The following is a 14,757-nucleotide window of genomic DNA, read 5'->3' on the forward strand; positions in this document are numbered from 1 at the left end:
CCTCTCTGACTATGGGCAAGAAAGTGGCTGTGATCCTTGCCGGCTGTGGGGTCTATGATGGAAGCGAAATCCACGAATCTTCCGCTGTCATGGTGCATCTCAGCAGGGAAAGGGCAGAGGTAAAACCACCCTTCTCTAAAGGCATCTGCTTTTCACTTTTTATGAATGCAAACACGGTTGAAGGACTAAATGTTCTGCCTGCCTGAAAGCAAACCGTCTTTTTCTCTCCTTCTGCTTTTAGATTTTAGCACCATTTCCTTCTTGGAAACTCTTCTCTTTCTTACAAAAGTATCCCTGACCTGCATTCTTTCAGGGTCTCTATAAAGCTACCTTTTATCTGGTAGAAGAAGGAATTCGGCTGAATGTTTGGTCCATCCAGCCTACTTGCCCAAATTCTTCTACTGTTCCCATCTTATTTAATTAAAGAGGGTGCAGGGGTCTGGATTCTTCTTTAGAGCAGATCATCTTATTCCTACCTGGAAATAATTTTGTCTTGCGAATGCTTCTGCTCTCCACCCTTCCTCTGTGCGCACGGGGGAAGAGGAGCAGAAAGCAGAAAGATGTTCTGCAATATCCTCATTGGTCTTTACTGGATGTGATTTTCTTTACAAGCAACACACAGCTATACATAAATATAGGGCGACCATATGAAAAGGAGGACAGGGCTCCTGTATCTTTAACAGTCATGTAGAAAAGGGAATTTCAGCAGGTGTCAATTGAAGTGGGTGAAATTCCCTCTTCATCACAACAGTTAAAGCTACAGTAGCTAGAGTGGCCAGATACAAAAGAGGCCAGGGCTTCTGCAGCTTTAACTGTTGTGATGAAGAGAGAATTTCACCCTCTTCAATTGACACCTGCTGAAATTCCCTTTTCTACATGACTGTTAAAGATACAGTAGCCCTGTCCTCCTTTTCATATGGTCACCCTAATAAATAGTAAAGCTAGAGTGACAGGGGCCCTGCTGCTTCCACTGTTGTGATGAAGAGGGAATTTCACCAGGTGCTGCATGAATACAAATGGCACCTGCTGAAATTCCCTTTTCTATGCAACTGTTAAATTTATTTATTTATTGCATTTCTATACCGCCCAATAGCCGAAGCTCTCTGGGCAGTTCACAAAAATTAAAACCATTCAAAGTATAAAACAACAGTATAAAAACATGATATACAATACAGTATAAAAGCACAACCAGGATAAAATCAGCAGCAGTGAAGAAATACAAATGTAAAACAGCAAAGTTAAAATTAATTTATAGACTGTTAAAATACTGAGAATAAAAAGGTCCTCACCTGGCGTCTAAAAGAATATAATGTAGGTGCCAGGCGAACCTCCTTCCACAAATGGGGTGCCACAGCAGAAAAGGCCCTCCTCCTGTAGCCACCTGCCTAGGGTGACCATATGAAAAGGAGGACAGGGCTCCTGTATCTTTAACAGTTGTATTGAAAAGGGAGTTTCAGCAGGTGTCCTTTGTATGCATGCAGCACCTGGTGAAACTCCCTCTCCATCACAACAGTTAAAGCTACAGGAACTATACTAGAGTGATCAGATTTAAAAGAGGGCACCTGCAGCTTTAACTATTGTGATGAAGAGGGAATTTCACCAGGTTCTCCATATATACAAATGACACCTGCTGAAATTCCCTTTTCTATGCAACTGTTAAAGATACAGGATCCCTGTCCTCCTTTTCATACGGTCACCCTACTTGTTCATTGCATGCACTGTACTACCCTTTCGGAATATTCCACACACACCGTAAACTTGTCACCTTGACAAACATTCAGGCTGATCTTTTTATGACTATCCCTAACCTCATTGTTTTTATTCTTGGGAGTCCCTCTGGTGGAGGAAGTCAGTACTGCTGTGCTGAAAACCACTTTGGCTCAAACAGACGTTCTTTAAATGGGGCAGGATGACAACGGGATCCCCTACTCAACCAAGCAAACAGCCAGTTTCTTTACAGAATCCACCCCCACCCCTTATTTGAGAAATTCTTAATAGAACTGGCAGGATCTCTGGAAACTAGGGTGACCATATGGAAAGGAGGACAGGGCTCCTGTACCTTTAACAGTTGCATAGAAAAGGGAATTTCAGCAGGTGTCGTTTTGTATGCATGCAGCACCTGGTGAAAGTCCCTCTTCATCACAACAGTTAAAGCTGCAGGAGCCCTGCCCTCTTTTGTATCTGGTCACTCTAGTATAGGAGCCCTGCCCTCCTTTTCATAGGGTCACCCTGCTGGAAACGAGTGGGACCAGCGAGCTTTTCATGGGTCAAGGTTCTGTGCCTTTGAGAAAGGTTTGGCCTTCATTTGCAAGTTTTCCCCGCTGCAGCCTCTGTGCATAGCTAAGAAGGCACAAACACTTGATTCCTTGCCCGTGACCTCTGCTTACTGGCTGCAAAGCATGAGGGCAAACACCAGCACAGTGCACCTGACATTTTGTCTCTGCCTCACTTTCCGCTCCAGGCCGAGTTCTATGCCCCAGATATTGACCAAATGCACGTGGTGAACCACATGAAGGGGCAGCCGACGGAGGAGAAGCGCAACGTCTTGGCGGAGAGCGCCAGGATTGCCCGAGGCAACGTGAAAGACCTGGCCGAGCTGAAGGTGAAGGAGCTGGATGCACTCATCATCCCAGGTAGGAGGGTAGGAGGATCAGAGATGCTTCCAGGTAGCTGGACACCTTCCTTGACACTTACTGAAGGATCTTGCCCTGCCCATTTTCCTTTTAATGAACCCATTTTCTTGCTGGGATCTTCAAAACAGAATGAGGGCCACCAGCTGCGGCCATCTTCCTTTGCTGCAGAGACATGCTGAGGAAGTGAGCGCCGGCCGGTGCTTTCCTCTGCAGAGTGCCCAGCCATCCCGAAAAAAGAAGGGGAGAAAGAAGAAGGGATTCCTGTGCGAGAGAAAAACCGGGGGTGCAAAAGAGTTGTTTACTGTGTTGGAGAGCAGGCTCCCACCTCTGACTTGTACTCAGCCTTTTGGATCGTTTACGATTAGCCATGCTTCTCATTTTATTTATTACATTGCATTGATATACTGCCCAATAGCTGAAGCTCCCATGGCAACTATTTTGGGGTGGTGCCACCAATAACAGTTTCACAAATTGCCAAAGGTTACCTACCTCTGTCTTAGCTAGTAGCCAGATCTGAGGGGCCCCCATGGGCCCCCAGAAATAAGGCTAGCAACTACAGAGCCATGCATTTCCCTGGCGTCACCCTAGTTGACTTCTGAAATACCCCCTTGTTCTCATAACGGCGGGGGGGGGGGCGCTCTGTCTGAACCTGTGTCCTGCCCCCAGGTGGCTTCGGAGTGGCCAAAAACCTTTGCACTTGGGCCGTGGAAGGGAAGGACTGCACCATCTCCAAACACGTGGAGGATGCCATCAAAGCTTTCCACTCTGCCAAGAAGCCCATCGGTCTGTGCTGCATCTCTCCGGTGCTGGCTGCCAAAATCCTCCCAGGCTGTGAGCTCACAGTCGGGCAAGACACAGAGTGTGAGACGTGAGTAAGCACCATAGCAGCCGAAGACCAGAGGCTGGGTTGCCCTTATTCAGTCACTGTTCCCTGCATACACAAATTGATTGGGGTGGGAGGGAGAACTCCTGAGAATTTTGCTTTCCGTTTCTTAAAAGCATGTTTCTAGCTCCTAAGGCTGGGGTGGGGGGAATAACTTTGAAAATGTGTGCAGAACGCAGGTGGAAATCTCAGGAGCCACTGGAAGGGCTGAGTGTGGGGCCAGTTAAAGGGAGGGGGAGGAGTGTGCCTGCCCAACATAGCTCTTGACTGTTCCCCATTGCTAGCAATAGTAGATTCAATTATACAGAAGGATAGACAGATGAATTGGCCATTATGGCTAATAAATCAATAAAATGACCATGAATGTGTTTAAGCTGTTCTTAAAAACCCATCCAAGTTCATTATGAATGGCATGAGAAGCAGCCCCTGCCTCCGCCCGAGTCTTGCTTTAGAAGCAACGTTTGATGGATGCAATCCTGGTAGCTTCCTCGCTGGTTGTACCAGGCTCTGATAATGCCGGAGGAAAAGCAATTTCATATTAGTGAAGAAAGAGCCTTGCCTCACCCCTGAAAGCTCTCCTCTGCTTCTCTGCCCCACAGCTGGCCCTACGCCAAGACCGTGGAGGCCATGAAGGAGCTGGGCTGCAAACATGTGAACAAAGACGTTGACGAGATCCACGTGGATGTAAAGAACAAGCTGGTGACTACGAGCGCTTTCATGTGCAACGCCCCCATCCACGAAATCTACGACGGTGTCGGAAAGATGGTCAAAGAGGTGCTGAAGCTGGCCTGAGACGCGTTGGGTAGTGGGGGGACGTGGGCCGGAGAAAAGCAGGGTACGCGGCTGTCATGTGTGATGCAATGTGTGATGTTTTACTGTTTATTGCCAATTATATGTAAGTATTTGTAATGTTTTAATGATTGTTGCTATTTAGGTTGTAAGTGCAGTTTGGACTTTGGTAGGTAAGTGGTTAATACTGTTGGGAGGGGGAGCGAGTGACATGAATGTGAAGTGAATGCTGATTGGCTGGTGGCTCAAAGGTTTGGATTGGCAGTTAGCAGGGAGAGAGGAGTTAACACAGAGTAGTGTGTGTGTGAGTCAGGGTAGAGTCTGATGTTGTTTGTGTGAGGGTCTAGAGCAGTGGTTTGGTTCCCAAAGTGGGTGGTACTGGGGGCAGTAGGATTGCATAGGGGGGTGCAAAGGGGTGACAGAAGGGGGCGCTAAGAGGCAAAGGGGCGGCAGGTGATCTTTTCCGAGAAGCGCCTCTCCAGAAGGTCTTAAAACCCAGGGACATTTTTATGGGAGAACGTAGTTTGGTCCCAAGCCATATAGGGGAAGAATCCACACATGTAGTAATACCGTTTATGAAGAGTCCTTTTTACGGTGAATTGAAATGTTTCAAAAGCACCAAAATGCTAATGAAGAGACATACCCTGCTTGGTGTGCCCCGCCACGTTGGCTGCAAAACAGAGGCATTCACTCTCTTTTCCCTCCCTCCCTCAGCAAGTGCTTCACGTTTAAAGGGGCCAATTGAGCTACAAAATGACATTGAGCTGAAGCCAAAGTTTAAGAAATCGTACCAGGAGTTTTGGTTACAGAAGAAATTTCTGATCGCTATCCTGCACTATGGAGAGTGGTTCAGAAGCTCCTGGTTGCATTTCCAACATCATATTTGGTGGAATGTGGTTTTAGTGTGGTCTGCCTACTTCTCTCCAAGCAAAGAAATCAACTCCAGATTACTAAACCTGGTGATTTAAGACTTATGTTAAGTGACTTTAAACCAGACGTTGGGAAACTGGTATCACTTCATCAAGCCCACCCATCGCATTAAGAATTTACAGAATAGTGAGGTACTCTACCCTAGTTACTAAATGTGATATCTAATATTCTTGCTAAATGACTATCAGACTTTGAAAAGATGATATCACTGGATCAAGTTCATCAATTATGTTGAATTGAATAAATAAAAAAATGTAATTGGATTTTGAATAAATATTCAATTAATTGTTACTGTTTTGAATTTTATTGTTATTATCTTCCTTAGTGGGTCGTTGAAAACCGCTATTCTGAATGATGATTTTTATAGTGTAGGGTAGGGGGCACTGGGCATGAGTTTGTGGAATCAAGGGGGCGGTTACCTGAAAAAGTTTGGGAACCACTGGTCTAGAGAGAGTGTAGGAACAATGTGTTTTATTATTTCGGGGAGTGAAGGGATAGTGCAGATTAGTGGGTAGAGTAGGCAGGGTTACATATGAAACTGTACTGAAACCATCAAGTCTATGACAAATGGAATCTCAAGCTTTGTAAACTGCATCACCTTACTTATTGTTAAATAAGACTTCTTCTGTTTCATAAACTGGACTGGATTCTTGAAGGACAAGGGTGAATAGAGAGTGCTGGGCTGGTGGCTGTGAGGCCAGAAGAGGGTCAGTGAGTCACAGAGCCAGCAAACAGCATTCTCCCTAGTGGGACCCTTTAATTATAGGAAGAAATAAAGGAGGAGCAAAAGGGGTCATCACACAATGCACGCCTCAAGGGCAACCCTCTGTGAGCACCACCTGCACAAGACCTGCTCATGGGCCAGTCAGCTTTGCTCCAGGGGCTCTTTGTGGAAGAGGAGTTTACAGAAGATTGCGCCTGCAGAGAGCAAAAGCGGAGTGCTCATTGCGCTTCACTCCAGCCTGGGCTCAGAGGCAGAAGCCCACGAGATGTCACTGGTGGGGCGGTAGCTGTTTGGGGTGAAGGGACAAGTTCAGCCTCTTTTCCATTACTGCCTGACCTCCGTACACCCCAAATTCGCCTCCCTTCCCAAGCCAGACTGGGGTGTGAGACATCTGTGGGTCCCATTTCAGGTGGGGCAAGGAAGAGGCTCTTTGCCCCTGATGCAGGCGTGGTGCGTCCCCCATCTTGCCCAACCCGTTGCCCTGGTGCTCACGCCCAACATGTTGAAAATTGGTTGATATCTAGAGATACGACGTGGTGGGTGCTAATGAAGATGGCCCCTGGATGATTGTATCAAATGCTGATTGCCCTGTGAAAGGCAGGCTGGCTCTTGACTGTCTCCTGCCCCAAATAAAGCTGGAACCAACTTTTACTGGCTGTCATGTGTGATTGCTACTCAGTGCAAACATCGGGCTCATCTAAACAAGCCATTTATTGGCCACTCATGGAATTTTGCAGGTCCATTACATGACATCAACAACCAGGAAATCTCCTGTGCTATACCCAGCTGTTGGCCAGGGACCCACAAGCAGGACATGAGTGCAACAGCACCCTCCCACCCATGTTCCCCAGCAACTGGTTCACACAGGCTTACTGCCTTGAATACTAGAGATAGCACACAACCATCAGGACTAGTAGCCCTTGATAGCCATCTACTCCAGGAATTTATCCTACCCCCTTTGAAAGCCACCTAAATTGGTGGCCATCACTACATCTGTGATAGCAAATTCCACACTTTAATTCTGCGCTGTGTGAAGAAGTCCTTCCTATTATCTGTCCTGAATCTCCCACTAATCAACTTCATGGGATGACCCCATTGGGTTCATTGAGTTCATTTTTCTCCTCACTGAGAGAGGGAGAAAAATGATTCCATATCTACATTCTCCACATCGTTCACGCTTCTGTACACTTCTAATACATGCTTGTAGATGTGATAATAAAGAGTTAGATATTGGTGACGGAAAAGAATGTCCCTAAATCTCAGTTCTGCTTTGCTGTAAGTCTTCTCCATCCTGACGTCCTCCAAATGTATTGACTACAACCCCCATCATCCCAAACCAGGCTTAGGATGATGGGATTGTAGTACAACACTTCTGGAATTCACCAGGTTGGAGAAGGCTGGTTAAAATAATGACCGTCCTGCATAGGGTCTGTGCCAGGAAGAACTCTGGGATGTCTAACAATAAAAAGGAGAGTTTTTGCCCCCAGAGGAGAGGGCAGCCCGTGGTGACTTGGAGAACACAGTTTGCCCCTTTTGCTCCCATATCCTGTAGCAGAGAAAGAGATGCTTGAACACAAAACAGACTCACAACCAACTCACCCTGAAACAGTACAAGGCACGTTTAATGTTCCTGCAATGGAATAAGGAGCTAAAAACTTTCCTCCTCTGCCCTCCCCCCCCAAAAAAAATAACCCACTTGGGTCTCTCTTCTTGAATACCCCCAGGGGCTCAACCTCTTTCTTCATCTACTTGAAGAAGATGAAGAAGGGCGGCTGGAGAAAATGATGAGCTCCCCAGTTCTATGCGCAGCTGTGCTCAGGAGACCAACGGCAGAGAGGGAAATTCAGCTACTAGATGTGTCTCTTCATGATCTTCACAAACTCCTGCTCGTTCACTTCCCCGTCTCCATCCAGATCGGCTTCGTCAATCATTTCCTGCAGGGCAGAAAAGGACTCGGAGATCAACTCAGTGTTTATGGAGAAGGCCACCATAACAGGCTGTGGAATGGCCTGCCGGAGGAGACTCGTCAACTTAACAGTCTACTAGCATCCAAGAAAGCTATAAAGACTGATCTCTTCCCGCAGGCCTATCCAGGGGGATTTTAAGATGTTTTTAGAACATTTTTAACAATGTATATTATGTTTTAATTCAGTTGTATGTATTTTGTCATTTATTGTCGTTTCCCGCCTCGATCAAAATGGAGAGGCAGGTAAGAAATAAATTTATTATTATTACTATTATTATTAATAATATTTATATAGGGAGCCCGGGGGGAGGGGGAATACCTCGCAAAAGAGCAAGGCCAACACTATGGGAGAGACCACAGCTTGGCACAAGGTTTACCTGCAGAAGGTCCTTGGTTTCATCGCTGGCATTTCTGGCTGCAATGAACAGTGCTGGGAACAGGGCCTCTCTCTGCCCCGGCCCCAGGAAAGGCATTGCTGCCATTCAGAAGAGAGAAGAGCCCTGGGCTAGGCAGACCAATGATCCAAGTGTAAGGCAGCTTCCGATGCCCCTCTCTCTCCCCCCACCCAGCAGAAACCCTGGAAGACACCCCCCACCCCACCCACGCCCTGCACTTCTCCACTCCCCCATCACAAGGGGACGGGGATCTCTTGGCATTGCAGCCTGTTAAGTTTATTTATACTCAATTCAAGCCTGTTCTTCAGTGCCTCCAGGCGAACATTTTGTCGAGGTAAACCATTGCCCCAACCTCATCCCAGGCCCCTGCGCGCATTCCTGGGCAAAGTGCTTGAAAGCCCCGACTGCATTACCCGCTGGGGTCTCTTTCACAACTCCTGTCCCCTCGGTCCTGTTTTAGTGTGCAGCGTATAAAGGCCGGTGGTCTGGCCAGGGATTCCAGCACTGCACCCACCCTCTGCTCTGGGTCAGAGACGTTGTAGTCTTCCTACTCTACCCACTTTGCTAAATCCACTAACCAGCCAGTTCTATCCTTTTCTGTGGATTTATCAGGGCAAAATCAGAGCCAAATTTAAGCTGATTTAAGCTCTCTCTCTCACACACACACAATTATTTCCCCCAATTTCACAAGAATAACCTTCCCCATGCTGTTGCCCTCAAGATGTTTTAAACTATAACTCCCAGCATTCCTAGTCATACTAGCTGAGCCTGATGGGAGTTAAAGTCCTAAAGAACTTGAGAACACGAAGCTGAGAGGGCTACTGTAAAGCTATTCCTTTATTTTATTTATTACATTTCTATACCACCCCATAGCCAAAGCTCTCTGGGCGGTTCACCAAAACCTAAAACCTCAAGGTACAGTATAAAACAATGTAAAATATAAAAGCTTTAAAAGGTGGGTTGCATCCCCCCAACCCATCATCCCTGGTAAGATTCTGGCTCCCCAGATTCGCAGCCCCTGTGCATCAACCTGTTACCCAACTTACCTGTAGCTCCTCGTCCGTGAGGGACTCCCCAATCTCGCCGGCGATGTGCTTGAGGTTTTTAAAGGAGATTTTGCCGCTTTCCTGGTCCTCGAAGAGCTTGAAGGCTTTCACGATTTCCTCTTTGGGATCTGTTTCTGACTTCATGAAGACATGCAGGGGGGGAAAACTCACTTGGGCACTGCCATCAGGGAGGTCCTCTTTGTTTGGTGGCCACCACTTCTCTCCTTGCAAGGCCACAGAGAAGAATTCCTGGGCTCACTTCGTGCCACTGCTTCCCTTACAGTTAAAAATGAGAAGAGGCAGCCCCCGCTCCTAGCAAAAAGCCCAGCTAGAACAAAGCTTTCTTTGGGGTCCACAGAACTTTTTTCTTTTCTTTTTTTTAGAATTTATTTATTATTTATTTATTTATTTATTGCATTTCTATACCGCCCAATAGCCGGAAGCTCTCTGGGCGGTCCACAAAAATTAAAACCCTTCAAAGTATAAAATAACAGTATAAAACCGTAATATAAAATACAACATAAAAGCTCAACCAGATAAAAACAGCAGCAATGCAAAATTACAAATTTAAAACACTGAGTTAAAATTTATTTATAGACTCTTAAAATGCTGGGAAAATAAAAAGGTCTTCACCTGGCGTCTAAAGGCATATAATGTAGGTGCCAAGCGGACCTCCTTAGGGAGCTCATTCCACAGCCGGGGTGCCACAGCAGAGAAGGCCCTCTTCTTGGTAGCCACCTGCCTCACTTCTTTTGGCAGGGGCTCGCGGAGAAGGACCCCTGAAGATGACCTTAGGGTCCAGGCAGTTACATAAGGGAGGAGGCGTTCCTTCAGATAGCCTGGCCCCAAGCCGTTTAGGGCTTTAAATGTTAATACCAGCACTTTGAATCGGACCTGGACTGGCAGCCAATGAAGCTGGAAAAGGACTGGCATGATGTGGTCTCGTCGGCCAGTCCCTGTTAGTAACCTTGCTGCCCTGTTTTGTACCGGTTGAAGTTTCCAGACTGTTTTCAAAGGCAGAATGTTCTCTGAGTCAGCTATCTTGAATTAGTTTGCAAACGTTTCAATTCCAATTCACCCACTTATTTCTTTTAAAAACACAGAAATGTCTAGGCCGCTAACAAATTGCAGCAGACATCGCATAGAAACATCAGAGGATTGCTGTACATTTCGCAACTCACAGCCTTTTGGCTCCGCAGTCTACGTTTTTCACTCCTGTGCACCCATAACGTGTACAGATTTACCGACCGAGGGCAACATTTCACACATCTGACAAAGAGGACTCTAGGCCACAAACACTTACGCCACTATTAATCTTTCCGTCTCTAAACAAACCATCCTATACTCAAGATAAGCTGGCTGAGGGCCAGTAGGGGTACGGCAGAAGGCCGGCCACGCCAGCAGAATGCAAGTGCCATGACAAATATGCTTGTAGAACATTCTGCCACGGCAGCTGTTCCGCCAGCAAAGATGAAACAGCTAGAATGGAGCAGAGTCATGGGTTGAACAGGGGACTTGCAAGGCCTCAATTTGAGTTCTGGGAGCAAAAGGTGAGTGGGGTATTTCCCCCCCTTTCTCCTGCTGGGGTTTGAACTCCCATCTCTTGCTTCCTAACCCCGTGCCCTATGGCGTGACCCTCGGGAGGCGGCGGCGGCTGTTGGTTGTGGATACTCTTGTTGCGTGTCCTGCCTCCACCTCCCTTTGGCTGCTTGGCAACAGGGTTGTTTCCTCCCTGGGCAGGTCTTGAATCCCAGCCCCAGGAGGCTGTGCTCTTTGCGGGCCTCCTGCCCAGGAAGCCATGTGCTTGGCGTGCTGCGAGCCCTCTGCTTCCTCCCCTCCCTAGGTGAATCGTGTTCAGAAAGAGCGCTTGTTAGCCTTTGCAAGGGTCAACAAAGGCTTTGCAAGGGCTCCTGGAGTGGAGGCACTGTGGCGTCACGTTGGGTGGTGATGTCGGGACATGTGTTGGAGGGATTTGTTGGATCCTGGAATGGATCTTGGTTATGTTTTCCATTGCTTTGTTAATTGCTGAGGATCTGGAAGAACAGAAGACTCAGCAGAAACTTAAGGTCAACTCTACACCTGGACATTGAGTGTCATAATTGAATAATTGTCTAACTGATTGTCTTCAATTAAGGGTTGCAAGGAGTTGCATCATTGTACAGGTTGTCTATAAAAGTAAATGTGTTTTCATGTTCATTATAACTTCCATGTCCCTTACCCAACTTGATGTGAGCTGTATTGACTGACCGTTTGTAAGTATTTGTATCTGTAGTGCCATAACTAAATTATATATTTATTTGCCAGTAAAAGGTTTGTTTTAACCTACATAAATCTCTGTCTTAATTCACGTCTTTGCTGACTTGGCTGAGAACCGCTGCAATCTCTGCTAGTCTCTGGAAGGCCCAGACAGAGACTTAACACAAAAGGTTATGTACCAGAAACCCAGTCTGTGCCATAAGTAATCAGCTTCTAAAGCCATAACTCAACAGAACGAGTGGCATGCCCCTCCTATGGAATTCCCTGCCTCTGGAGGTCAGGCAGGCACCAACCTTGTACTCCTTTTGGCGCCTCCTGAAAACATCTTTATTCCAGGAAGCCTTTCCTTAATATGCAGCCTTGAGTCTCTGTATTTGCTTCTTTTAAAATTTGTTTTAAGTATTTTATTCTGTTTTTATTTTCATTTTATCTTGTACACCGCTCCGAAATTTTTCAATGGGGAACGGTATATAAATATTCTAAATAAATAAATAATAAATATAACAACAACAACATACCATTTTCTGAGTCATCACAGAGTAAAAGGCATCAAAGCCAATCTTCCCGGACCCTTCTTTATCCACCTCAAACATGATCTTCTTGATTTCTTCCTTTGAAGGTTCAAACCCCAAAGCCCGAATGGCCACCTTGGAATATTAAAAACAGGCAAGTGTCAAAAGGGAAGTCAAAATCAAGGAGGAGACAAGCAAAAAGTTAGCGGAGCAGCGCTCAGCTGTCTTTTTAAGAAAGAGTTCCGTAGCCTTTGCAATGGAGAACAGAACACTGGGATTTGGGGTCAGGACTAGAGATGTGAAGGCCTGGAAAAAAATGGGGGGAAACCATTTTTTCCGGAAGCCTTTTTTGGGGGGGTTCTGAAAAAATGGAAAAATGGGGGGGAAAATGGGGAAAAAACGATTACGGGATGTTTTATTCTAGCATGATGAATAAAATGTTTAAGACAAGGTGTTCAGATATTTACTTCTCCAAATGATTTCTAAAAACTGTACAGTATCAGATTATTACAATGTCTGTGCACTAAGGACAAACAAGTCCTAGGTTGCAAACTGACCCTACAACTCTAAAATGCAAGAGCAAGAAGCATTTCTGCCTCTAGGGGGCAGCACTGCCATTGAAGCAGAGACTGAAACTGATAGTGATAGCTATAGCTCAGAAAATGAGTCTGATTAAATTTCATGCATATTCATTGCAACTTGGTCCCCCGCTTTTTTTTCCTCAGTTCTTTTTATGGGAATGGGGGGGGCTTTACGTCTTGACACTGGAGGACTAGCGGAGACATAAATAATTTTCTTTGTTACTAATGTTGGTGGTTGTTTTTAGTTGTTTTTTGCCTGCTCCTCATAAACTGGCAGAACCAAAGAGGTTCCTTGCAGTTCAGGAGCTTGTAGCTCCATTTGTTACCAAAAAAAGTAAATTAAATTTGTAATAATTGTTTGAATACACTGTACTTTTAATATACAAAATGTAATAATTTTATGCCAAATCAACTTGGACATTTTTTGTTCCTAAAGTAACAAAGTGACTTGCAATTTGTAAAAAGTACTAATATTGCATTATTTCAATTTTTCCAATTTTTTTTGTTTTTTCCCAAAAAAAATCCAGGAAAAATGGGTTTTTTCCCATGGCTTCAACATTTCCAGAAATTTTACATCTCTAGTCAGGACTGGCCTTTCAAGGTGGAAGAAACAATGAGCAGGCAGGGGCAGAGGGAGGGGGCAGGTCTTTTTGGGGGACCCCAGACCCCAAGACCAGTTTGCCTTTCTTTCTCACACATAGTCCATCTTTTAGAGCAGCCTCCCCCAGCCTGGCACAGACACACACACACACACAATGTCTTGGACTATAAGTCTCATTATCCCCAGCCAGCATGGTGGGAGTTATAGTCCAACACATCTAAAGGGTACCAGGTTGGGGAAGGGTGGTTTAGAGGGTGAGCCCCTCTGTGCCAGAGATACATTTCTTGTTCTCTCTCTTTTTATTTTACACTTAAGAGCAAAACTTTTTTCATTTTTCGAAATAAGTCCACAAATAATAAAACAATGTATTCTGCGATTATCGACAAAGGACACCAAACACAGCGAGGAGATTTTCTGTAATTACTCCAACTACCTAATTGTGAGAAAATGCAGAGATTCCCAATAGCATTAACATCAAATATGCCGATAAAGTATTGCCTCCTTTCCCCTCTTGTTTGTAAATCTAAAACGGAGGCTCTAAATGCCCGTGATTCGGACCGCGCTCTAGGGCCAAGAAGGGTCCAATTCCATTCTACATCAGTCCAAGCAAGGGCCTCACCTTCAGGTCTTTCACATCGATGGTCCCGGTGCCGTCAGAGTCCAGCAGGTCAAACGCTTCCCGCATCTGCTGCTTTTGGGCTGCGCTTAGTTCAAGCTTATGGCCGGTCCTTTTCCTTTGGCCTCCTGTTGATCTCCTGCCCTTAAAAGCCTAGAGACGGTCAACACCAAAGCAAACAACAACAACAACCCACTGAGATGCCTTCAGTTTGCCCGAAGAACCCCAGAACGGCAGCTTTGACCACCCTACTCACAGCATGGTCCCACCCGCAGGTAGAAAACTAGCACATCAGGGGAGAGGCAGGTTGCAACCCAGGGCACTCGCGGCTCTGCCGGCTTGCCTACTTGCAGGGAGCTCTTTCAAGCAGGAGCACATTATAAAGTGGCACTGCAGCTTGAATTGGCACAGGCTGTTCTCCTGCAGGTAGAGACTATCAGGACAGGTGAGCCACTCCCCAGGTCAACCCATGGAGGGAAACTCCCCACCCCCCACCTTGGCAAATCCTGGTTTGTGTTTAGGAGCAAAAAGAGTCCAGGCTTCAGTGAGCCTCACCCCGTCCCAGCAAGGCTTCCATCGCTTTTAAAAGCCACGTAGGATACAAAGACAGGAATTCAACAGGGGAAGCGGTACTAAGTGGGGCTCTGCCTGTTGGATTTCCTCCTGAAAGCGGAGCCTGCTCAGCATCCTGACTAACGTCGCCCGCCCTCTGCTGGCCGACTGCTGCAAAAGCACCCTCAATCGGCCCATAGGGTTACGTCAATCACCCCCGCCGACGTAGCCGCAGAGCCACGCCCCTAACATAGCCCCGCCCACAAATGGCGG

General features: G+C 46.3%; 2 protein-coding genes across 2 annotated transcripts; one reads left to right on the top strand and one right to left on the bottom strand.

Moving 5' to 3' along the window:
* Positions 1 to 4,308, top strand: LOC134409152 (glutamine amidotransferase-like class 1 domain-containing protein 3, mitochondrial). The gene is made up of 5 exons (XM_063141740.1): positions 1 to 119; positions 2,462 to 2,633; positions 3,300 to 3,492; positions 3,746 to 3,757; positions 4,116 to 4,308. Exons 1-5 carry the CDS (start codon positions 12 to 14, stop codon positions 4,306 to 4,308), a joined length of 678 nt encoding a protein of 225 aa, XP_062997810.1. The 5' UTR covers positions 1 to 11.
* A 3,440-nt stretch (positions 4,309 to 7,748) lies between these two features.
* On the bottom strand, positions 7,749 to 14,105 carry LOC134409068 (centrin-2-like). Its single transcript, XM_063141628.1, has 4 exons — positions 13,936 to 14,105; positions 12,141 to 12,269; positions 9,367 to 9,504; positions 7,749 to 7,893 (listed from the first exon to the last, which is right to left on the bottom strand). The coding sequence occupies exons 1-4, from the start codon at positions 13,999 to 14,001 to the stop codon at positions 7,810 to 7,812; spliced, it is 417 nt and encodes a 138-aa protein (XP_062997698.1). The 5' UTR covers positions 14,002 to 14,105; the 3' UTR covers positions 7,749 to 7,809.
* Between the last annotated feature and the right edge of the window lie 652 nt (positions 14,106 to 14,757).

This window comes from Elgaria multicarinata, chromosome 15 (assembly GCF_023053635.1).
Source record: "Elgaria multicarinata webbii isolate HBS135686 ecotype San Diego chromosome 15, rElgMul1.1.pri, whole genome shotgun sequence".
Lineage (NCBI taxonomy): Eukaryota > Metazoa > Chordata > Lepidosauria > Squamata > Anguidae > Elgaria > Elgaria multicarinata.